The following is a 26,025-nucleotide window of genomic DNA, read 5'->3' on the forward strand; positions in this document are numbered from 1 at the left end:
TTCCTCACCCAGTCACTCTCCGTGTCCATCTCTTCCTCACACAGTCACACTCTCCGTGTCCATCTCTTCCTCACACAGTCACACTCTCCGTGTCCATCTCTTCCTCACACACCACATTACAGATAATTTCTGTAAAACTCTTGCTCTCCTCTCATTTTTGTTCTGCCTCTCATTCTTCCTTCTCTCCATCCGTTGCATTGACATTTGACTCTCCAATGCACCCAGACACGTTTGTTTTACATTCAGTGTCGAGGCTCGTGGAGGAGCTGGAACACAGAACGGATCAGGCTACAGGAGAAGAAAAAGAGGAGGAGCAACAGAAGGGGGAATGAGGTCACTTCAGCAACATCAATGAGGTAATGATGGACAACCCAGACAAATTATCTTGTCGTGTAACAACCGGGAAATTAACAATAAACAACAACAACGCTTCAGCCGTGGAGAACTCTCAAAATACAAACGGGGGTGTATCTTCTAGCTTCGTTGGTCGAATCGTCTTTTTCCTCGTTTTCTCAGCGATGGATATTTTTGTGTTTAACGCTGTTCAACAAAATTTTAAGCAGAAAACAATGCTCTGGTAATATCAGTTCGTGGGGTGAGAGCACTTAATATATTTAATAGAAGAAGAAGAATCCGCATGGTTCCGGTTCCCGCTCCAGAAACAACAAAAGAAACATTTTATTTTACAAATCGAGTTGTGAATGCGGTAAGTGCGGAGATTCTGGGTTTTAATCCTTTTCGTAAAGAGGAGAAGAGTTGTGGAGATTTCGGGTTTTTAAACATCTTCGTGAGGAGGTGAAGAGTTGAGATTTCAGGTTTTTAAACATCTTCGTGAGGAGGTGAAGAGTTGTGGAGATTTCGGGTTTTTAAACATCTTCGTGAGGAGGTGAAGAGTTGAGATTTCAGGTTTTTAAACATCTTCGTGAGGAGGTGAAGAGTTGAGATTTCAGGTTTTTAAACATCTTCGTGAGGAGGTGAAGAGTTGTGGAGATTTCGGGTTTTTAAACATATTCGTGAGGAAGTGAAGAGTTGTGGAGATTTCGCGTTGTGGAGAGTTGTGGAGATTTCAGGTTTTTAAACATATTCGTGAGGAAGTGAAGAGTTGTGGAGATTTCGCGTTTTTAAACATCTTCGTGAGGAGGTGCGAAGAGTTGTGGAGATTTCGGGTTTTTAAACATCTTCGTGAGGAGGGGAAGAGTTGTGGAGATTTCGGGTTTTTAAACATCTTCGTGAGGAGGGGAAGAGTTGTGGAGATTTCGGGTTTTTAAACATCTTCGTGAGGAGGGGAAGAGTTGTGGAGATTTCGGGTTTTTAAACATCTTCGTGAGGAGGGGAAGAGTTGTGGAGATTTCGGGTTTTTAAACATATTCGTGAGGAGGTGAAGTGTTGTGGAGATTTCGGGTTTTTAAACATATTCGTGAGGAGGTGAAGAGTTGTGGAGATTTCGCGTTTTTAAACATCTTCGTGAAGAGGTGAAGAGTTGTGGAGATTTCGGGTTTTTAAACATCTTCGTGAGGAGGTGAAGAGTTGTGGAGATTTCGCGTTTTTAAACATATTCGTGAGGAGGTGAAGAGTTGTGGAGATTTCGGGTTTTTAAACATATTCGTGAGGAGGTGAAGAGTTGTGGAGATTTCGCGTTTTTAAACATCTTCGTGAGGAGGTGTGAAGAGTTGTGGAGATTTCGGGTTTTTAAACATGTTCGTGAGGAGGTGTGAAGAGTTGTGGAGATTTCGGGTTTTTAAACATGTTCGTGAGGAGGGGAAGAGTTGTGGAGATTTCGGGTTTTTAAACATCTTCGTGAGGAGGTGAAGAGTTGTGGAGATTTCGCGTTTTTAAACATCTTCGTGAGGAGGGGAAGAGTTGTGGAGATTTCGGGTTTTTAAACATGTTCGTGAGGAGGGGAAGAGTTGTGGAGATTTCGGGTTTTTAAACATCTTCGTGAGGAGGTGAAGAGTTGTGGAGATTTCGCGTTTTTAAACATCTTCGTGAGGAGGGGAAGAGTTGTGGAGATTTCGCGTTTTTAAACATCTTCGTGAGGAGGTGAAGTGTTGTGGAGATTTCGCGTTTTTAAATATATTCGTGAGGAGGTAAAGAGTTGTGGAGATTTCGCGTTTTTAAACATCTTCGTGAGGAGGTGAAGAGTAGTGGAGATTTCGCGTTTTTAAACATCTTCGTGAGGAGGGGAAGAGTTGTGGAGATTTCGGGTTTTTAAACATCTTCGTGAGGAGGTGAAGAGTTGTGGAGATTTCGGGTTTTTAAACATCTTCGTGAGGAGGTGAAGAGTTGTGGAGATTTCGGGTTTTTTAACATCTTCGTGAGGAGGTGAAGAGTTGTGGAGATTTCGGGTTTTTAAACATATTCGTGAAGAGTTGTGGAGATTTCGCGTTTTTAAACATATTCGTGAGGAGGTGAAGAGTTGTGGAGATTTCGGGTTTTTAAACATCTTTGTGAGGAGGTGAAGAGTTGTGGAGATTTCGCATTTTTAAACATTCGTGAGGAGGTGAAGAGTTGTGGAGATTTCGTGTTTTTAAACATATTCGTGAGGAGGTGAAGAGTTGTGGAGATTTCGCGTTTTTAAACATCTTCGTGAGGAGGTGAAGAGTTGTGGAGATTTCGTGTTTTTAAACATATTCGTGAGGAGGTGAAGAGTTGTGGAGATTTCGCGTTTTTAAACATCTTCGTGAGGAGGTGAAGAGTTGTGGAGATTTCGTGTTTTTAAACATCTTCGTGAGGAGGTGAAGAGTTGTGGAGATTGGGGGTTTTAAACATCTTCGTGAGGAGGTGAAGAGTTGTGGAGATTTCGCGTTTTTAAACATATTCGTGAGGAGGTGAAGAGTTGTGGAGATTTCGCGTTTTTAAACATGTTCGTGAGGAGGTGAAGAGTTGTGGAGATTTGGCGTTTTTAAACATCTTCGTGAGGAGGTGTGAAGAGTTGTGGAGATTTCGGGTTTTTAAACATGTTCGTGAGGAGGTGAAGAGTTGTGGAGATTTCGGGTTTTAAAATATATTCGTGAGGAGGGGAAGAGTTGTGGAGATTTCGGGTTTTTAAACATGTTCGTGAGGAGGTGAAGAGTTGTGGAGATTTCGGGTTTTAAAATATATTCGTGAGGAGGGGAAGAGTTGTGGAGATTTCGGGTTTTAAAATATATTCGTGAGGAGGGGAAGAGTTGTGGAGATTTCGCGTTTTTAAACATGTTCGTGAGGAGGGGAAGAGTTGTGGAGATTTGGCGTTTTTAAACATCTTCGTGAGGAGGTGTGAAGAGTTGTGGAGATTTCGGGTTTTTAAACATGTTCGTGAGGAGGTGAAGAGTTGTGGAGATTTCGGGTTTTAAAATATATTCGTGAGGAGGTGAAGAGTTGCGGAGATTTCGGGTTTTTAAACATCTTCGTGAGGAGGTGTGAAGAGTTGTGGAGATTTCGGGTTTTTAAACATGTTCGTGAGGAGGTGAAGAGTTGTGGAGATTTCGGGTTTTAAAATATATTCGTGAGGAGGTGAAGAGTTGTGGAGATTTCGCTTTTTTAAACATCTTCGTGAGTGGAACTCAAGGTCGTGGTACAGATGATGACATGTTTGTTAAATATATTTACATTCTCGAGTCTTTGGACCGAAGTTCAATCCTATAAGACGTGGGAGACGCTGAATGACGCTCTTACGTGATGACGTCATCAATGAAACCCCTGAATGTCGAATCTGATATTTGATCTTTTGAAGGGGAGTAAATGTAAAACGGGTAATCTGAGGTAAACCAAGGGCGATGAGGTGAGGTTGAGGGAGGTAGCAGAGGAGGTTAGTGAGATATTAATGGGTGATGTTGGTTGTAATCAGGACTGATATCACAGAATGGAGAAATGATGGTAATAAATATTAATTTCCTGATTGAACAACAATAAACAACAACGGCTGATTCACTCCTATGTTGTTGTTAGATGTACACAAAGATATTGAGTTCGATGTTGAGAGAGTTGTGGACATGTCTGCATGAAAACATCCACGAAAGATGTCATTCATGAATCCTCTGTTTGAATCGATTTCGTCAGACAATCGCAGTGACGTCACACATCAATTTTATTGCACTAATTGTTATTATCGTTTCACTTTCTAGAGGAAGAATTGACTTGTTTTGATAATTATGTCATTTGTTTCATTATATGCAAGGTGTGCTTTTCATTCAATTGGATTTTTATGATGAGACAAAAATGAAAGTAAATGTCGAGTTTCGAGCAACAGTTTTTTCATGAGATAATTTATTTTCAAGTGTATAAGATCGACCGAGGTGGATGGAGGTTAAATATTCACCCCTCTGCCTGTTTGTGAAGTGGATATCTCAAAAAGTTATGGACGGATTCCCACGAAATGTACTGAACAGTTTGGGTTTGTGACAAGGAAGAAATGATTCAATTTTGGTGAAGATTCGGAACAGGATCTGGATCTGAGAATTTTTAAAGTGATTCTTCAATATTGAGAGATAGGGCAAAAAAAGTATATGGCATGATACTATATCTGTATATATAAAGGAGGAGTGTCTGTGTGTCTGTCTGGATGTCCGCTTATAACTCAAGAACTACACATCGGAGAAAGGTTTTAGACACAGATTCGGAATCGGCATAAAATCCCGGTGGTTTTAGGCTACGTTTTATTTTAATATCAATGGTTTAAAAAAAAACCGCGCCAGCTGCAATTCCATGGTGTAGTTTGTGGCGGCGCTAGACGTTCGGGGTGTATTGCAATGGTTTGTCGGGTTTGGCTGTGGGTCCAGAATAGCTCCCATTTCCTGCTGTTCTTCCACTTTTATTTTGATTCTTCTGTTACAACGCCTTCCTTATCTATCTTATATCCCTCCGACGAGGCCTCTACATAATTTCATGCGGCAGAATTTCGTGCATTTTGAGTGAAAGAAGTGAGACGAAGTTGTAGGAGGAAGAAGAGGCTCGGTCCCTCCCCTCCCCCCTCCCACTCCCCTCCCCCTCCCCCTCCCCTCCCCCCTCCCCTCCCCCTCCCCTCCCCCTCCCCCCTCCCCCTTCCCCTCCCCCCTCCCCCTTCCCCTCCACTCCCCCCTCCCCCTCCCCCTCCCCTCCCCCTCCCCCTCTCCTCCCCCCTCCCCTCCCCCTCCCCCTCCCCTCCCCCTCCCCTCCCCCCTCCCCTCCCCCTCCTCTCCCCCCTCCCCCTCACCTCCCCCCTCCCGCTCCCCCTCCCCCTCCCCCCTCCACTCCCCCTCCCCTCCCCCCTTCCCCCTCGCCTCCTCCCCCTCCCCCCCTCTTCTCCCCCCTCCCTCCTTTTCTCCCCCCTCCCTCCTCTTCTCCCCTCTCCTCCTCCCCTCCCTCCTCTTCTCCCCTCCCCCCCTCTTCTCCCCTCTCCCCCTCTTCTCCCCTCCCCTCTCCCCCTCTTCTCGCCTCCCCACCCTCTCCTCCCCTCCCCCCCCGTTCCCCTCCCCCCCCCGTTCCCCTCCCCCCCCCGTTCCCCTCCCCTCCCTTTCCTCCTCCCCTCCCTTCCCCCGCCCAGCAATGCCGGGTACTTCCCATGGCCAGCTGTACGTGGGCTGCTCGAGGGTTGGAAAACCAAGCAATCTTTATGTCTTGGCACCAAGTAAGAAAACCAGAAATGTTGTACACCAAGAGGTTTTGAGAAATTGAAAATTGACAAAACGTCATGTAGGAAATGTACTGTGATATTGCTCTAAAATATACATGTTCTTTTCATCATATACGTATTTGTATTATTCTTATTCAACCCGGGCGAAGCCGGGTACCTCAGCTAGTATATATATATAGCTTCGGATATTATTCAGATGAAAGCCCCCTCCCTTCATTGTTTTATGTTTCCTTTTATGTTTTTAGTATTTTGTGTGCTAATGTGTGTTTAATGTGCTTACTCTTACAAGACCCTCAATCTTGTAAACAACAACCAAAAAAAAACTTCGAGATGTTGTGTTTGACAAGGAAGAATTCATTCAATTTTGGTGATTATCTGAATCCAGATCTGAATTCGCGTTTTAAAAAAACTCTTGCAGTGACTTCACGATTGGGTGATGAGGCCAAAACAATATATAGCATGATATTTAAAAAAGTTGTGGATGACCTGTGACAAATGTAGGTGAATGAGTTGGTTTGGCGACAAGAACAAGCTTGGATTCTGGGTCAGGTTCGAATCCAGATCCTTTGAAAATAAAATGTGGACTGTTCTGCCTGGTGGACGTCCGTATACTCTCTACCGAGTGCCGTTCTAGTTCAGAATAGTCTTTTTAATTTGTGATAACTGTTTAACTTTAACTCTGTTTCAGTTTTTAACATAATACAATACAGTACTTACTTTTGAAAAATTGTATATAATTAGCTTTTTGAATGATGATTATTGCATATATTTATTTATTATTGTCAGAAATTCACTTGCTGCAACTTGAACTCGTCAGATTATGCTTGATCAGAAAATAAGATAAGAGATTGATAAGAAAGTGAGATTGACAAAGTTTTGTTCCACTCGGAGGAACAGGAACTCTTTTTGATCCGAATTCCTGAAAGACTTCCTGGTATTTTAATACCATCAACCTTTTGGCAACCCTCGAGAACAAACTCTTTTCTGAGGTTGCTATTCATCCAAGTAGCGGCCTCTTTCACTCTTTTCAGACCTTGACAAAATCACAAGCTGGTCAAACAATTGGATTATGTCTTTCAATCAGAACAAATCTCACACTCTCGCATTCATTTTCTGAAAGGACCATATTGGCTCCCATCTGCTTTCTTAACAATCGTCCTGAGGAAGTTCAGTCACTAAAATTCCTCAGTCTGACTATCAGCCATATCTTTCTTGGGCAACCACATTTCAAAGTTGGCCTCCAAAGCCAGCTCCCAACCTGGCATCCTGCGTTGTCGAAAGACCTCCTTCGGCACACCTGAATTCCTCTTTCCTACCATCATATTAATCTCTCATATATTTCTCAAACATAAATATTTCCTATTTTATAAATCGCAGGAAGAACACCTGTAAGGAAGAAGGGTGATTAAGCTTCAAGAAAATTTTAATTTTTGTGTCAAAGCATACCTACAAGAAAAAGGTCTTCGATTGTGTTGTGTTTGTGGGGGTAGTGATATGTCGAGTCAGGTAGATTTGTGTAGGTATCATGCTCTGGATGTCAGGTAGAACCATCACCAGGTAATGAGTTCTGTTTAGCCGAATGTCGGAGTCAGGTGTATCTTCGTCGCACCAGCTACATCTCCTGACAGGCAGGCAAGCCGAAGACACGCCTCGAGGAGCCGTGATTGATTTGCCAAGGAGGATCAAGAAGCGAGTCGATATTGGGCGGGAGTCAACCAACGGGAAGGCCAGGGTAAGAAGGGACTTGTGATTGGCCAGGGCGGAGCAAGAAGCCACCCGCTGATTGGTGGAAGGAAGGCGTAGGAGGAAGCAGAGCGCCAATTGGCGAAGACCACCAAGGACGTCAGAGGCGAGCAAGAAGCGGCACGCTGATTGGTGGAGAAGCGCTGATGATGTCACGACCCGACGTTAAAAGAAATTGAGGACCGACATTTTCCCTCTTGCTTCCCTCTTGCCCTCTTGCTCTCTGACCCTGGACTCTTGCGCTCTTGCTTTTTGCCCTTCACGCCTTCATTTTGCCCTTCCTCGCCTCTCGCATCTTCCTCTTGTCCCTCGACGTTCCTGCCTCTCGCTCACTCCTGGCCTTCGACACTCTTGCTGAAACCATCCTTTGGCGTGCGAAGAGAACGGAGGCCTGACTTTGTGCACGCACGCCAAATGACGAGCGGTTTCCCGCCAACGCCAGAGCTGTGTCAAGACTGCGCGCTGGGGCCTGGACGATTGTTGACGAGGCAGCGAGTTGAGCTAAGTGCCACGATAACCCACACGTATTTTATTTTATCCAGTTTATATTCACCTGTGTCTGTGTTTCTAAATATGGTGAGGGAGCGCTCCATTTAGGAATTCAGTTTTACCGTCGCGTTTTCTTATCGGGTTTTATTTTTTTTTTTTTTTTTTTTTTTTGTATACAAGATCGAGGCTCGTGAAAGAGCGAACATTAATCGCACAGAAATGACAAACAGACACATAAAACAAATAACATCGGGAGCGGTAGGCAAGATGGGGAGAGAGGGGGAAGGACACAAACACAACATTTGAGAGCAGGGACCGAGAGACATGGAGACATCGAGAGAACTGTGGGAGGGAGAGGGCTTTGGGGGGAGGCATGGGAAGGGCGGGGGTGGGAGAGGTATAAAACATATTATGGACACTGCCAGGACTTCCAGGAAAGAAGTTGGAATTTCAAACAAGGTGGATCTGGGGTGAATTAGTGGGGGTAGAAAAGATCAAGGTTTTGGATGGGGGAAGATAAGAGATGGTGGTGAACAGCTGTTTTAAAGACCTGGAGGGAGGAGTGTGATTGAAGTGAGTGTGGGAGTTTGTTCCAGAGGCGGGAGAAAAGAGGAATGAAAGAGTGAAGGTGAGCAGAGAGCCGAGATTTTGGCAGTTTAACCATCAGAGGGTGGCTGGCAGATCTTGTGCGACCTGTAGGAATATTTGGGGGACAGAGCACAGAGAGAGCTGGGGGAGCAAGGCTGGAGAGGAGTCGGTAGAAGACAGAAAGACCACCTACCTGCCTGCGGTGAGTGAGTGAAAGGCCCTCAGAGATAGCTTCATCGCGGGAGATTCCAATGATTCTGAAAGCTTTGGATTCAACAGCGTGAAGCCGAGCCAGGTGTGAGGCAGGAGCACCAGCCCATAGGGGAGAACAGTATTCCATTGAGCTGCGGATGAAAGCCTTGTATGTGGTGAGGAGCTCAGGTGTGCCAAGGAAGGACTTCGCACGACGGAGGATGCCCAGTCGGCGACTGGCTTTGGAGGCCAGCTTGGAAATGTGGTTTTCCCAAGAAAGATCATGGCAGATAGTGAGACCCAAAAGCTTGAGCGACAGAACTTCTTGGAGAGGATTGTTGAGAAAGTAGATGGGAGGGTTGTCCAGTCGATCTTTTCGGAGAGACATAGTAAGAGTGTGAGATTTGTCAGGATTGAAAGACATGTTCCACTTGTTTGACCAGTCTGATTTTGTCCAGACTTTTAATTAAATTTCTTTTAATTAAAAGATTTCTTTAAATTAAAAAAGAATTAAATTTCTTTTAATAAATCCTTTTATTATTTTCTGTACATTTATAAACCCGGTTTTTGTTTGAGTTTATGTTCCGCAGGTTTGGGACTGCCCGGCGGGATCGCTCAGGTAAGCGCTTAAGCTTCCTCTTCTTCTTTCTTCCTCCTGCGCATATATAGTGAAATCCGCTATTTGAACTGAACGCCTTGGAGTTAAAGCTGGCTTTGGCTATCCATGACTCTCCCGGTATTAACCAAGTGGACAATATTTTTCATAATTATGTTTTTTTCTTTGACAATTTTCATATGACAATGTATTCATGAATATGTTTTTTAACATAACAAGAATGACTGCATTGTGTACACAACCTAAGAGCACATTGAATGTGCTATTAAATAATTTCCTTAACGTAATCATTTCCTAACCTTAACCCTTACTAATGTAACGCTTCATAACTGTGCGATCTGATGTACCTTTTGTTCTGACGGGCTGGATTAAATTTCACTATTATTCGACATGTGATTAGATTTTTCAGGGTCCTTCATGGTCGATAACACTGGACCCAAAATCCACCAATGGAAATCTGATGCAACAAACCCAGGCAGTGCATAATCAGCAGAGGCCTAAAGGCCTAATGTGTTAGGCCCACCAGAAAACCAAGATGGCGGCCATATACTCTCAGCGCTGTGGTGGGTGGTCGGGTCAAGCGACAGATGTGTGCATGGTCCAGCAGCTGTCTGACCAATGGGTTCTCCCCTCTGGGCTGGTGCTCCTGCCTCACACTGAGCTTGGCTTCACGCTGTTGAAACCAAAGCTTTCAGAATAATTGGAATCTCCCGCGATGAAGCTAACTCCGATGGCCTTTCACTCACTCACCGCAGGCAGGTTGGTGGTCTTTCTGTCTTCTACCGACTCCTCTCTGGCCTTGCTCCCCCAGCCCTGTATGTGCTCTGTCCCCGAAATACTCCGAAAGGTTGCACAAGATCTGCCAGCAACCCTTTTCTGGTGAAACTGTTAAAATCAAGACTTTGCTCACTTTCACTCTTTCATTTCTCTTTTCTTCCGCCTCTGGAACAAACGCCCTCACTCTCTTCAATCCCACTCCTCCCTCCAGGTCTTTAAAACAGCTGTTCACCACCATCTCTTATCTTCCCCCATCCAAAACCTTGATCTTTTCTACCCCCGTTAATTCACCCCAGATCCACTTTTCTGAAATAACGACTTCTTTCCTGGAAGTCCTTGCTGTGTCCATGTGGTTTTTTGTTTTTTTTACCTCTCCCACCCCCCACCCCCTTTCCACGCCTCCTCTCCTCAAGCCCTCTCCCTCCCACAGATCTCCCGATATCCCTGCTCTCAAATGTTGTTCTTGTGTGCTTCCCCCTCCCTGCCCATCTTGTCTCCCGCTCCCTTTATTATGTCTTATGTGTCCGTTTTTTTTTTTTGGCATTAGTTAGCTCTTACACGAGCCTTGATCTTGCATACAAGAAAAGTAAAAAAAGATGAAGAAACCAAAGAGGAAAAGATTATATAGTTGATAATGTTGATGTTATCGACGTCAATTAAATATTCTTCTGTTTACAGACAATTGTATGATATAATTACTTTTAGTCCTGTTTATTGAGTAAGTTTTAGCACTTTATAAACCAGAATTCCAATTGAGAGTGGAGGGACAAAGGGGTGTGTCCATTGAGCATTGAATATATTTTTGGTAATTTAATTAATGTCCATCCGGCTTCCTGAAGGTGGGAGAAATTATATTTTAGGAAGATCATCAAATATTTTCCTCTTTCTCCATTTACTTCAATGTTAAATTGGGGTTTTCCCAGATATCCCATCGCCATCATACTATGACAGATGCATGTTAAGTTGTACTTGACACAGTTTTATAAAAAGGGCGAATGATCTCTCGTAAGGAATGCTGGCAAGCCCGATAAATATCTTCACTCCGTGTATTTCTCGTCGGTGGTACAATTACATTTCAAATAGATCACGACGACGTGATATATTACATTTCAAACCAAAATGAGAGCTTTTTGAAATATGAATGATGAAAAATTCACAACATCATATCCTGCTGAAGCATACAGGTGACATTTTTCAACATTTATTTTGTTCTCCTCATAACTGAGTTTTCAGATAGCTGAACATCTTTTCTGGCAGACATAATTTCTGACTAATTTTGCAAGTCTTGAATTTAACGTTTTGGAAGCTGCCAGCATAGCTTCCTTTATTACCTCACCTTCTTCAAAGGGATTCTTCTTCTGTGCAAATGTATGCATGATCTCAAATTAAGCAATCGTTGCTGCTCTAACTTGTACCTTCCTTCGGGGACGTTTTTGGAGGGTACTCACTTGCAATCATCTCGTGGTGTGTGTTAAAATGATGTTCTGTGTTACTTCTCTTCACCACATTTACATGTCCATCACAATTTAACCACACACTTTCTGTTGGAGTTAAAAATATGAAAATTATTCTTCCCACTCATCTTTAAAGTTGTCATTGAACGTTATCAACTTACTCTGTGAAGGTCCTTCCTCAAGTTCTGACATGATAAAATGAAAAACTTATAAAATTAAAACTACATGTAGGTACTGTGTTGGATAAAGGTACTCAGGGTGGAGCAAACATCAGGAAGTTTGTATGTTTATTGCCTTGTTGAAGGTTCACCTATCATGTAACCTCAGGTTGGCTGTTGGAAGGATTCCTGTCGTGTGCCGCCGGAATCGGAACAGCTGACTGTGCTCGGGAGTGGAATGAAGATTGAGGAGCTGGAACGATCTTCTGCGATTCTGCAGTTAAAAATAGATGATGTGTACTCTTTGGGTCTGGAAGAGGAGCAAAAGGACCAGCCGAATGGTGAGTTGTGCGATGGACACCACTTCTGATTACATCACTCGCTCCTGACGAAGGTTATGATCTGAGATGGTGGTGATCAGCTGTCTTGAAGAGTTGGAGGGAAGAATGAGATTGAAGAGAATGTGGAAGTTGGTTTCACTGTTGGTTCCACAGGTGGAAGGAGTGGAGCAAGCACTGATCCTGGATTTGGGTAGTTTCACCAGAACAGGGTTGCTGGTGGACTGAGTGTTCTTTGCAGAAACCTGGGGAGAGTGGGGGGTGGGGGCAGTATCATGCCATAACCTTCTTTAAGAGAGCGATGGTGAGAGTGTGGTATTTGCCAGAATTGAAAAGACATTCCAAGTGTTTGAGCAGCCTGTGATTTTATCAAGGTCGAAAAAGACGGAAGAAGCTTCCGCCTGTCTCTCTGGAGAAAGAGGGATGTCACGGCAGAAATTGGAGTCATCATCAAAGAGATTAAGAGGATTTTCCAGAGATTTAGAAAGATTGGTGATGAATAAGAGGACTGGGCCCAGCATACTGGCACTCCATTTTTCACAGGTAGAGCAGGTGAAACGATTCCGTTGACAGGCACATGTTTTGGCGAAGAGTCGAGGAAATCTGCAAGCCATGTGTGGAGGTGGCTTAAGATGCCATACGCAGAGAGTTTGGAGAGCAAGATGAGGTACCAGACTGGATAGAAAGCTCGCGATCTGTCGTGAGAGATGGCCCTGTTCTGTTGTGACATTGAGGGCCTCCATCCATTGTTGGGAGAGCAGAAGATAATGCCTTCACTGTTTCAAGCTCCATGTGAGTTATTGCACAGCTGCAGGCATTTCGAGGTATAGTCAGGTTCACTATGTTTTTTCGTTCAAAATCATGGTAGATTAGCAAACCTATACATTTTTGGAAACGTTATTACATGGAAAATCTGAAAATCAATGTTTACATTTGCCAATTCCGACCAATTCGATTCGACAAATTCGACCAATCGACCAATTCCATTCGACCAATTCGACCGTTCGACCAATCGTTTTGATCGACCATTCGACCATTCGACCATTTCGATCGATTCGATTCGATTCGATTCATCGAATTCGATTCGATCGACCATTCGAGCAATTCGATTTGCCAATCAATTTGACCGACCTTTGCTTGTGTGGAACGGACTGTGAAAACGATGCGGACTATATTGTCGGATACGACACACAGGACAGTGATGACGAACTCTAAATGGCATATTCTGTAATCGTGTATGTTTGATGCCATTGACTGCCTGTGTATATTTTGTCATTGACTGCCTGTGTAGATGTGAAGTTATACTGACTGCATGTGTATATATGATTTTGCTGACTGCCTGTGTATGTTTGGTGATATGAATTATTGTGACACATTTTGATGTTATTAACTGCCTGTACAAAATGATAACATGTATTTGATTATGCAACTTATCGCGAATATAAAGACAGTATTTTTCAATTCAAAACCTTTGATTCGTGTCTTACCATTCCCCATTGCACGAATTTGATACTTTCATTGGATTCCTTGTCCCTGAAAATATAGGTTTAGTATATTTTAAAACGTTTTTAGGGTAATTAGAGGCAGAAATAGAACAAAATATGTATTTTACAGTGGCCATTTTGAAAATCCAAAATGGCCGCCATACAGGTATCTCTCCAAATGTAAACATTGATTTTTAGTTTCCTTATGCTATAACCTTTCCAAAAATGTATAGGTTTGCTAATCTACCATGATTTTGAACGAAATATAATTTATTGACATTGTGAACCTGACTAGTAGCACAAGAATGAAAACCCCAATGCTCCAAGCTCACATCAGCTGCTGGACTGGTTTCGTCACTGATGTCGACTGAATGTTTCTCTGTGGAGGAATTCAGGTCCTTCAGTCTTCATTTCGTGTGCAACACTTGGCTCTTGGTTTGCAGCATTGTTGGGAATCCGGCTTTGGTATTCTGTTAACCTGTTGGCCGAATCATTGTCAAGCTGTGAACCTGCCACATTCTGTCACTGAGTTTTCCATGAGGGTTGATTGGAGACAAAAACAACAACTTGTCACATGTTGGATCGAAATTGTATTTAATTTGATAAATAACGAATAACGAAGGTTGGGGAGAAAACATTTTTCTTTGCCTTTAGTTTGGTTGTTGAGATAATGGGTGGTGGTCTTCTTCCTCATTTGGAAGCAGCAAAAGGCTGTGGAGTAGCATCATTCGCTGAGGGCATGGCTGTGCCGCTGATGCAATGCTCTCTGCTGATTAGTGCAGGAATTTGGAACTTGGCCATGGTACCGGCGATAGCTGACCTATTCTTTGTGAAGGACACCATGGGATCTTTATGTTCATCCAATGGATGGCATATGCCTCGATGCGTCACGGTGCCTGTGAAACACCGGGATGATCGTTGATAGCTCATTTGGGATTCAAACCCAGACTAAGCAGCTCAGAGGTGAGTCTGCATACCTTTAGGCCATCCTGCCTGCATGGGTGGTGGTGAAATTCCCACTGATGTTGTGGTCGGGTATGAAACATCTCGGAACATTGAGGCAGTTTGAAGAGAACGTAATGCTTTGATATCGTTATGTCTTGAAATGCTATTCCAATGGGAAAATGTTTTATTTTATTTGTTCAAGGAAGACCTCAAATGATTGATTTTAATGCAATATTGTTTTCGCTATTTTAATTGTGTGGAACCAGCTACTGTATGTATGTGACACAAGACCTTGAAGAAATGTATTTTTTTTTTTTTGAATGCCTGCATGAAATAAAAGTTACTTTTTATTCCAGATTCATTTGTGAAAGTGGAAGTGAAACCTGAGCATGACATTGATGTCCACCTGGATCTACCTGAACCAAATGACTCTGAAGCTTCTTTCTTCGAGAGCCATCCCCATAGAGGTTATAATCAATGCTTTCACATTTTGCTTTGGACAATGTGATGATGAACTTCTTTTTAAAAAACCTCCATTATGATTTAATTACTTTAAAAAAAATTCCACGGTGGATGAATTTCTCAAACATCCATTGTCCCCTTCATCGTTCGGTGAAAGATTTGAACCAACCATTTGATTATGAATATTCCTTGTTACCTCCGCCACCAAAGGTGAATGAATACGAATGATCGTTTTAAGGCCATTTTCCCCGTTAGAGCGGGGGTTAGCCTTGCGGGCCCCATGACAACCATGGTTCCCTGTTTGAGGTAATGTTTCTTTTATGGCCGGATGCCCTTCCTGACGCCAACCCTTGGTCACGCACTTCCGATGCGCAGGGATACGGTGTACCTATTCTAAATCGGGGTACACACCGGGATCATTCATCCCAGCAAGCTGGTACTCGATTTGTCGACCTCGGAAGGATGACAGGCTGAGTCAACCCCCCTGGCGTTAACTCAGCGATCGACCGGGATTCGAACCCAGGATCCTAGGATCCCAAGCCGGCACCCTAACTGCTAAGCCAACACCAGGCTTAAATCCGCCACCCGCCACCCGCCACAGTCCATCCGCCACCAAAGGTGGATGGAGGTTGTTTTCACCCCTGTCTGTCTATCTGTTTGGCGGGCTGCAGATATCTCAAAATGTTGTGGTTGAATTCGGACAAACCTTGGTGGACAGGTTGGGTGTGTGACGAGGACAGGCACTCAAATTTTTAAGTGATTCTTTACTATTGAGATATTTTGCCAAAAACGAGAAATCGCACGATATGTTTTTTTTCTTTTTTCTTTTGTACACAGAGTCGAGGCTCGTGAAAGAGCTAACATTTATCAAACAAACAAATCAAACAAACAAGTAAACAAAGTATATAAAAATGTGAGCGGTCGACAAGATGGGGAGAGAAGGGGAGGAAGCACACAAACACAACATTTGAGGGCAGGGACATCGGGAGATGTGTGGGAGGCAGAGGGCCTGGGGGGAGGCAGGAAAGGTATAAAACGCAAGGACACCAAGGACTTCCAGGAAAGAAGACAAGTCACCTCAAAAAAGTGGATTTGGTGTGAAATTAGCGGGGGTAGAAAAGATCAAGGTTTTGGATTGGGGAAGATAAGAGATGTTGGTGAACAGCCGTTTTAAAGACCTGGAGGGAGGAGTGGGATTGAAGAGAGTGAGGGAGTTTGTTCCAGAGGCGGGAGAAAAGAGGAATGAAGGAGTGAAGGTGAACAGAGAGTCTTGATTTTGGCAGTTTAACCATAAGAGGGTTGCAGGCAGATCTTGTGCGACCTGCAGGAATATTTGGGGGACAGAGCCCAGAGAGAGCTGGGGGAGCAAGGCCGGAAAGGAGTCGGGAGAAGACGGAAAGACCACCAACCTGCCTGCGGTGAGTAAGTGAAAGGCCCTCGGAGATAGCGTCATCGCAGGAGATTCCAATCATTCTGAACGCTTTGGTTTCAACAGCGTGAAGACGAGCTAGGTGTGAGGCAGGAGCACCAGCCCAGAGGGGAGAGCAGTATTCCATTGAGCTGCGGATGAAAGCCTTGTATGTGGTGAGGAGCTCAGGTGTGCCAAGGAAGGACTTCGCACGACGGAGGATGCCCAGTCGGCGACTGGCTTTGGAGGCCAGCTTGGAAATGTGGTTTTCCCAGGAAAGATCATGGCAGATAGTGAGACCCAAAAGCTTGAGTGACAGAACTTCTTGGAGAGGATTATTCAGAAAGTAGATGGGAGGGTTGTCCAGTCGGTCTTTTCGGAGAGACATCGTAAGAGTGTGAGATTTGTCAGGATTGAAAGACATGTTCCACTTGTTTGCCCAGTCTGTGATTTTGTCCAGGTCTGCAGAGAGTGAGGAGGCTGCAGATTGCCGATCTGAAGGATGAGGAATGGAGCAGCAGAGAGTGGAGTCATCAGCAAAGAGATAGAGAGGATTTTCAAGAGAGTCAGAGAGATCATTGATGAAGACCAGAAAAAGCACCGGGCCCAGAACACTGCCTTGGGGAACTCCAGCCTGAACAGGAAGAGGAGATGAGAGAAACCCATTCAGGGCCACACGTTGACTACGACGAGAGAGGACGTCCGCCAGCCATGCGTGGAGATTTCCATGGATACCAAAGGAGGAGAGTTTGGTGAGCAGAGCGGGGTGCCAGACCATATCGAAGGCACGTGATATGTCGAGGGAGACAGCTCTAATTTCCTGTTTGGCATTGAGGACGTCCATCCATTGTTGAGACAGCAGAAGCAGCATGTCCAGAGTAGAGTGACCTGGTCTGAAACCAAATTGATGATCAGAGATCAAGCCATTGGAGAAGAGGAAATATTTCATATCCGAAGCAATGATGGAATCCATGACTTTGCTGATAATTGGGAGAAGGCTGATTCCGAGGTTATTGATGGATTCCGCCGAAACTTGGTGGACGAGTTGTGTGACAAGAACAAGCCGATTTGATTTTGGTTTAGGTCTGGATGCAGATCCCGCCTATCATGCGTTTCACATGCAAGTCCACATTTATAAAAGATGTTAATGTAATAAAATAAACACATGACATCTCACTGATAAATAAATCGATTTATCCCAAAGTTTGAATATCATTGGAAAAACCCCAACTTTTTAACAGTATTTTCATGTATATTGACATCAATAATTATTTTTTACTTTTATGCAGTGGAACAAATACATGTCCGACTTGGCTGCGTTTGTCAGAATGATGTTGCTTGTATTGAACAGAATCAGATTTTTGTTTTTCCACGGGTCCTGTGGTATTGCATTTGCAGGTGAATCCACTGAATCCACAAGGGCGACTGCACCTAATTTTACGAACAACGCAGCCACACGCCCTCAGGACTCGCCAAATGAAATGATCAACAGGATGTTTTACAAACACGACAAACCGCACAATTAAATGTTTGCAGAGAATATTATTCATAAGGCTCACAAAGGGAAGAAAGGTGAACGTCCATCCAAATGCACAAATTGTGCAAAATATTTCAATGTATCAGCCACTCTTACAACACACATGATAATTCACAATGGCGAATGCCTGTGCAGATGCGCAAGTTGCGGGAAATATTTTAATCAGTCAGCCACCCATAACCCTTTGAGTACGGATGACGTCCAGTGCCGCAACCTGCGAAAACGTTTTGTGTGTGGATGACGTTACTACACGTCATCGACTATACCTATAAATAGATTCTCAGTAGGTGGTTGCATTCCCGTACCAAAATGCCAAATTAATCCCGTACCGGGTGTATTTTTATCAAAAAAAAATCCCGTACTAAAAGGGTTAAAAGACACATGGGAAAACACAATGGAGAACGCCCATGCAAATGCACAAATTCTGAAAAATCTTTTAATCAACCGGCCCTCCTTAAAAACACGTGGGAATACACAATGGAGAACACCCATATACAGTGCATTCAGAAAGTATTCAGACCCCTTCACTTTTTTCACATTTTGTTATGTTGCAGCCTTATGCCGAAATCGTTTAAATTCATTTTTCCCTCATCAATCTACACTCAATACCCCATAATGACAAAGAGAAAACAGGATTTTAGAAAGTTTTGCAAATTTATGAGAAAGTAAAAACTGAAATATCACATTGACATAAGTATTCAGACCCTTTGCTATGACACTTGAAATTTAGCTCAGGTGCCTCCCATTTCTCTTGATCATCTTTGAGATGTTTCTACACCTTGATTGGAGTCCATCTGTGGTAAATTCAATTGATTGGACATGATTTGGAAAGGCACACACCTGTCTATATAAGGTCTCACAGCTGACAATGCATATCAGAGCAAAAACCAAGCCATGAGGTCGAAGGAACTGCCTGCAGAGCTCAGAGACAGGATTGTGTCGAAGCACAAATCTGGGGAAGCTTACAAAAAAAATTTCTGCTGCATTGAAGGTTCCCAAGAGCACAGTGGCCTCCATAATTCTTAAATGGAAGAAGTTTGGAACAACCAGGACTCTTCCTCGAGCTGGCCACCCGGCCAAACTGAGCAATTGGGGGAGAAGGGCCTTGGTAATAGAGGTGACCAAGAACCCGATGGTCACTCTGGCTGAGCTTCAGAGATCCTGTGCGGAGATGGGAGAAACTTCCAGAAGGACAACCATCACTGCAACATTCCACCGATCTGGGCTTTATGGCAGAGTGGCCAGACGGAAGCCTCTCCTCAGTGAAGGACACATGAAAGCCCACAGAACCTTGCTTCTCACAGTCTGAGAGTCCTTTCGGTGCTTTTTTGCAAACTCCAAGCGGGCTTTCATGTGTCTTTCACTGAGGAGAGGCTTCCGATTTCAACATAAGGCTGCAACATAACAAAATGTGAAAAAAGTGAAGGGGTCTGAATACTTTCTGAATGCACTGTAAATTCACAAATTGTGGAAAAGCTTTTAATCGGTCATCCACTCTCAAAAAAACATATGAGAATTCACAATGGCGAATGCTCGTACAAATGCACAAGTTGCGGGAAATCCTTCAGTCATTCAGCCGCCTTGAAAACACACATGAGAATTCACAATGGAGAACACCCATACAAATGCCCAAATTGTGGAAAATCTTTCCATCGATGATCCACCCTTAAAACACACATGACAAGTCACAATGGTGAACACCCATACAAATGCTCCAATTGTGGAAAATCTTTTCATTGGTCATCCCTCCTTAAAATACACATGAGAATTCACAACGGTGAGCGCCCGTTCAAATGCTCAATTTGTGGAAAATCTTGTAATCAGTCATGCAACCTTAAAAGGCACATGAGAATACACGATGTAGAATGCCATAGAAATATACACTGTGTGAAAAGCTTTTATTTGGTCCGATAACTTTAAAAAATATAAATTTCCATTGAAGGTGTGGTCAGGTATGAGCCATCTCATAACCTTGAGGCAGCTTGTGCAGAATGTAACGCTTTGACATTGTAATATTTTGACAATGCTTTTCCCATGGGGAAATGTTTTATTTCATCTCCAAGAAAGACCTTAAATCAATGATTTTCTTGCAATATTTATTTATTTTAAGTGTCGAACCAGCTACTGTATACATGTGACATAGGACGACCTGAAAAAGTCACCAGCAGTACCTGCATTTAATAAGATTTACTTTTCCAGATTTATTTGTGAAAGTGGAAGTGAAAACTGAGCATGACATCGATATTCACCTGGATGTACCAGAGGCAAATGACTCTGAAGCTTCTTTCTTCGAAAGCCATCCCCAGAAAGGTTATCATCAATTCTTCCACATTTTGCTTTGGACGATGTGAACTTGAAATTGAACTTTGTTATCCATATCGAAACCAACAACACTTTGACTATTGTGTCACTTAAAATAAATAACTAAAGAAACAAGAAATATGTCGTTGTGGAAGGAAATAATGGGTGCAATATTTATTTACTTTTATTTTAACACTGCCGTGTTATTTATAACACGTCATCCCCCTCAGATAGTAACGGCTCGGTGAAGTCGGTGGTACAGTCAACCCACTCCACCGACGACGTCCCTGCGACGAAGACGAAGAAAGCCAAGCCCCCAAAGCTCAACCTGAACACAGAGGAGGAGAAGGACTTCGCTGAGTGGCTGGCACAGAACGAGCTGCTGTATGACAGGAGCCTCCGCGAGTACAAAGACAAGGCGAAGCGGGACAAGCTGTGGGAGGACAGGGCACGCGAGATGAATGTCGACCCTGCGGCACTCTACACCTGGTACCTGGGTATGCGGACACGATATGCCAAGCTGAAGGAGGGGGCTCGGTCCAGCTCCGGCGCCGAGCAACACACTGAGAGGGAGAAGTGGATCCTGAGTGCCTTCGACTTCTTGAGCAGGCATATTGTCCGCAAGCAGTCAAGGACGTCCAAGCTGAAGCTGTCCAGTGCCTCGTCTCAGCAGGAGTCGAGCCAGCCAGCGAGCCAGCCAGAGCCAGAGTCAGAGTTCTCTGACCTGATGCAAGACCTCGACAACTTCGACTATCACGATTCCCTAGATGAGCCACCGAGCGAGCCGAAGAAGAGGGCGAAGAAGCACGTAGCCGCCGACCCGGAGCTGGAGGCGCTGGCGAAGAAGGCTCAAGAGAGTGACTTTCTGCACAAGCTGATCCAGGCGCAGCTGGCGGCTGAGAAACCTGCTGCTGCCGAGCCATCCAGTGTGCGGGAGAAGTTCGGGGCCTGGCAGGTGGACAAGTACAAGCAGATTGACAACTCGCTCTGGGACGACTTCGAGCAAGAGGCTTCCAACTTGGTGTCATGCTTCGTCGCAAGGTCCAAGGCGCTGCAGGCTCACATCCAGCAACCACAGCTGCAGCTACCACAGCCGTACAACTGGTCTCAACCACAGATAGGATACCAGCTGCCGCCGTCCAGCTTCCAGCAGTCGTCCGGCTTCCAGCAGCCCTACCAGCAGCAGCAGCAGCCCACGTACCACCAGCTGACATCTGTGCGCTCTCGCTCTGCCCCGCTAATGACCTGCACCTCCATCATCTTGCCAGCCCCTCTGATGTCCTCACTGGTGCCTAGCGCGACGGAGTCCACTGCTACGACCCAGGCTATGCTCAACCTATCTGCTACTTCGATGTCCTTGATGTCCAACTCCAACGATCTGCCCGCACACCCATGGCTATGAGCTCGCAGCTGAACACTCCGGTCACACGGTCTCTGGTGGACAACTATCAGCCGCATCAGCAGCAGCATGATGGTGAAGATGGTGAAGATGGTGACGATGGTGCTGAGATGGAAGACTGATCTGAAGAAATCACAAATTGCCCACCCCCCATGTACATGGACATTAAGATAGGACTACTGGGAACATGTACATGTACATGTACTTATAATTGTTAAACATTTTTATTTATCTATTTATTTACTTCGTTATAAGGGGGAAGTGGGGGAAAACATTTGACTTATTTTGGGGAAATGGGACAATTTTCATTTCATTTGTGACGATGTAGTATATGTGAGTTATTTGGGATGATGGGTCATTGGACTTTTATTGTCTTGTTATGGCATAGCATTGCAAAGTTTGAACCTTTTGGGATAGTGTGGGTGGTCCTGAAAAGGGCCGTTTGATCTTTGAGCGCGCCCGGGGTTTGACCCCCGAGCAATGAAGATTTCTTCAGATCATGTCGTTCTGCCACGGCACCGCACCGACTGGGCTGTTGCAATCGTGCTTCAGGTGGAGTCGCTGCCTCTTTGCTGCCTCCGTGCTCAGGTTGCCGGGCCCCATGGCCTCCAGGTCGTCGAGTCGGGCATCGTCCCTCCAGGCGCCATGGACCACTTGGTGCACCTCGTCTTCCTGGTCGACCACCATGTTCTGGAGCGTCGGGTAGTGCAGCCGCATGAGGTTGTGGAGGCTGCAGCAGGCCATCACCATTGCAACCACTGTGTCGGGCTTCTGGCAGAGAGTGGTGAGCAAACAAATGAACAGGTTGGCGAGGATGCCGAAGGCGTTCTTGACGATTCTTCTCGCCCTCGAAAGACGGTAGTTGAAGATGCGGTTATCATCGGCCATGTTTCTTCGCGAGAAGGGCTTCATCATCCAGGTCTTGAGGTTGAACGCATCATCGCCAATGAAGAAGAACGGCGTGTCTTGGTCATCTCTGGGAAGAGGCTCTGCATCTGGGAAGCCGATCTGCTTGTCTTCGATGGCCGTCTTCAGATTGCACTGGTTCCACAGTTGGGTGTCGGACGCAGAGCCGTTGGCACCGCAGCTCACCCACACGAACTTGTAGTCTGCGTCAACCAAGGCCATGAGCACCACGGAGTGATAGCCTTTGGAGTTGTAATACAGCGAGCCTGCGTTGGCTGGACACCGGATGTGGATGTGCTTGCCATCGTGAGCACCCAGCGCGTGATGGAAGTTCCATCTGTGGCCAAACATCTCAGCGATCTCCATCCAGCCTTCTGGTGTTGAGGGGTTGGAGATGACCTCATCGGCGTACTCGGCCAGGATTGCCTCGCAGACCTCGACGATGATGTTGCTGATGGGGTTGTGGGCCACTCTGAACGAGAACAGCAGCGACTTGTAGCTGTCGCCGATCGCCAGATGCCTCAGGGTGATGGCCAGCTTGAGACCAGGGACGAGTGCCTTCCTACACCACGTGTCCTTCTCCAGCCTCGGACCCAGCCGGTCGAGCAGCTCCTGGAACATGCGGGGCTCGACGCGCACGAAGTTGCGGAAGGCTGACATGTCTTCTTCCCGCAGCTCCACCATCAGTTGCTCGTATTGGCCGTGGAGGGGCCTTCGCAGCAGCCATGGCCTGGTCTGGTAGCGCTTGGCCCACCTCTGCCGTCTTCTTCTTCGTCTCTGCGCCAGCACCTGGGCCATCAGTAGGTTGTTGCGCACATCATCTGCTTGCAGTGCTGCAAGGAGCCCCAGCAGCCTCAGTCTTCTCAGTCTTCTTTGTTTGTCTTCCATCTTGATGTGGACAGCTTGAACATCAGGTACTCAGGTAGTGAATGATTTTGCGGCCGCTGAGTCTGCCTGCTCTTTATGTTTGTTGGTGAGATCCGCCCAGGTTGGACTGCAGTAGCACCGCGCTCGCATGGGGTCGCACCGCACTTGCACGAGATTCCTACAGCTTGTACAACAGTCTGATGGCAGTCGCACCCGGCTCTCATGAGATTCGCACAGGTTGCACGGCAGTCTGATGGATGTCGCACGGCAGTCTGATGGATGTCGCACGGCAGTCTGATGGATGTCGCACGGCAGTCTGATGGATGTCGCACGGCAGTCTGATGGATGTCGCACAGCAGTCTGATGGATGTCGCACGGCAGTCTGATGGATGTCGCACGGCAGTCTGATGGATGTCGCACGGCAGTCTGATGGATGTCGCACGGCAGTCTGATGGATGTCGCACGGGAGTCTGATGGATGTCGCACGGGAGTCGCACGGGATCTGCTGGGAGTCGCACGGGATCTGCTGGGAGTCGCACGTGGTCTGCTGGGAGTCGCACGCGGTCTGCTGGGAGTCGCACGGGGTCTGCTCTCTTCGGACTCCTGTGCGACCTATCAGACTGCCGTGCGACCCCGGTGCGATCAATGCGAACTATGCGAAACGTGCGACAGCCGTATGGAAATTTTCAACAGTTGGAAAAACTCGCATGGGCATGCGACCCGTCCAAATTACCAGTGATTACACACGACACCGCTACAAGCTGTGCGAATAATCAACAGACTGCCGTGCGTCTCCCGTATGCCCTGTGCGATTTGGTAGTCACACGGCATTCGCGTAGAAAATCGTTCAAGTGAGAACGGGGTATAAGCAGTTTCTTGCGGCTTATTGTGATGTAGATAACCTCTACAGAGTTAACAATGTTTGTTCCATATCACCTACTGAGTTAATTTGACCATCTGGGACAGCTACAATGAAATCGAGCTAGTTCAGGCAAAGGCAAACAATCATTGCAAACGCTTTGTATTGTATCATGGAGATTAGATTTACCAGGTACAATGAAAATGCTAAACAGGTTTTCAACTTCCTTTCAAGGTCAGACAACCTGGCGCCAGCTGTATCATAAACTTAAGACTCTTTATCTTGAAAAACTCCTCTTTACATCAATATCTTTCTCAAACCTACTTATTGAACTCAGTAAAACATTTATATCTACATTTGAGTATATTTTAAAGGCTTAACATGAGATTTCCTGAATCATTAATCGACATTGTACAGGATGAATTTCGCATTTGGAAGGCCTCGTTCAAACATCATGTTGAAATGTCACAGCACAATATGTACAGTATACTAGCTTGGCTCGGCTCGCGCTCGCCTCACCACGCGTCGTTACAGAGGAACGGGCTTGTTTTAGCTGAGGATAATGACTGGACCTGAGTTGCTGTGTTTTCATGATTTACACCAATCATAATACTGTTAAGGATTCGTCACTTCCGTTGTTGTGGTTTTCATCCACTTGAAACATTTTTGGTTCCATGTACTTTTATTGTTTTCAAAAGGTTTATTGTGTATGAACTGTTTTCAAAAGGTGAAAAAGTTAGTGTTAAAAGAAACCAGAAACCGGATCGGGAACCGGACGACGACGTGGAGAAGAAGAAGAAGGCGGAGCGAGTGAGGTCGGACAAGAAGCTAGTTGCTTTGCGGTCCGGAGCGAACGTTGGGTTTCCTGGCGAGCCAGAGTCACGAGTGAACTTTGGGTTTCCCAGGAAAGGGATTCCTGCGACAGAGTTGTTATCGCTGTGACAGATCAACCTGCGTGTCACGTTTGGCGGTGGATTCCGAGGAGAATTATCGTCGTGCCGTTACGCCTTGAACGGGCCGTCGGCCATTTTGACTCGCGCGCTTTGTGCGTCGCGCAAGGTTTTCTTTGCTTCGCTTCAGCCGTCATCACCGCATTCAGGTGTGTGTGTGTGTGTGTGTGTGTGTGTGTGTGTGTGTGTGTGTGTGTGTGTGTGTGTGTGTGTGTGTGTGTGTGTGTGTGTGTGTGTGTGTGTGTGTGTGTGTGTAACGTGTATTTTGGAAGATAAATCTGCGGTTCGCCGATTTGGAGCCGGGAAACGTTCATACATGAAGGTGTGATTTCCCTGTCGCTTCTCGAGGACACCTACGCCCATTTTGGCAGGGTAACTGCCAACCCAACGGGATTCTGGTCTCGATACGACATCGTACGGACGATCACTGGAGTGGAATACGACTTTGGCTTGATGCCGGAATCTTTGGCTTGAAGCCGGGAAAAAGAGACATTCCGAATGTTCCTCTTTTCGCTCACTTGGAGCACAGTGATTTATATTACGAAACTGATGGTACCATCATAGGATATATATTGATTGTACTTTTGATTAATATTATTGTTGTACTGTTATTCTTGTGTGATCTTAATACAATATTTCTTTGTTGATAACAATTGGTGTGGTTTCACCATTGATCTTTGACACAGAATAACACATCTTTCTGCCGTGACTCCTCTCTGGGCTCGGAGGTACACCGTGACCACGGGGTTTGGGGAGGGGCACGTAACAGAAATTGGGGGCTCGTCTTTGCTGACAAAAAGTCCTAAAGCTCGTCCGGGATGAAATTTCCGACCATTCATCCGGGATAGAATTCCCTAACATTCCCAAAATTCCCAAATTTGGAATTTTTCTAACATTCCCAATTTTTTCAAAAAGTTGGAAAAGTTTTTGTGTGAAGGTTAACAGGTGTTAACTGATAGTCA

The 26,025-nt window shown here is 45.3% G+C and overlaps 1 protein-coding gene across 2 annotated transcripts in view; it reads left to right on the plus strand.

Moving 5' to 3' along the window:
• Positions 1-623: 623 nt before the first annotated feature.
• The window catches only part of LOC137427330 (uncharacterized), a 31,860-nt gene continuing 6,458 nt past the window's right edge, over positions 624-26,025 (plus strand). Inside the window, exons 1-5 of one of the 2 annotated variants that reach the window (XM_068116757.2) lie at positions 624-706; positions 11,777-11,948; positions 14,731-14,841; positions 17,643-17,816; positions 19,981-20,091. In XM_068116757.2, coding sequence (XP_067972858.2) covers positions 17,771-17,816; positions 19,981-20,091 — 157 coding nt within the window. In that variant the 5' untranslated portion in view covers positions 624-706; positions 11,777-11,948; positions 14,731-14,841; positions 17,643-17,770. The remainder of the gene's footprint in view (positions 707-11,776; positions 11,949-14,730; positions 14,842-17,642; positions 17,817-19,980; positions 20,092-26,025) is intronic. The other variant, XM_078778382.1, reaches the window with a different exon arrangement.

Source organism: Myxine glutinosa, chromosome 5, assembly GCF_964187855.1.
Source record: "Myxine glutinosa chromosome 5, kmMyxGlut1.1, whole genome shotgun sequence".
Lineage (NCBI taxonomy): Eukaryota > Metazoa > Chordata > Myxini > Myxiniformes > Myxinidae > Myxine > Myxine glutinosa.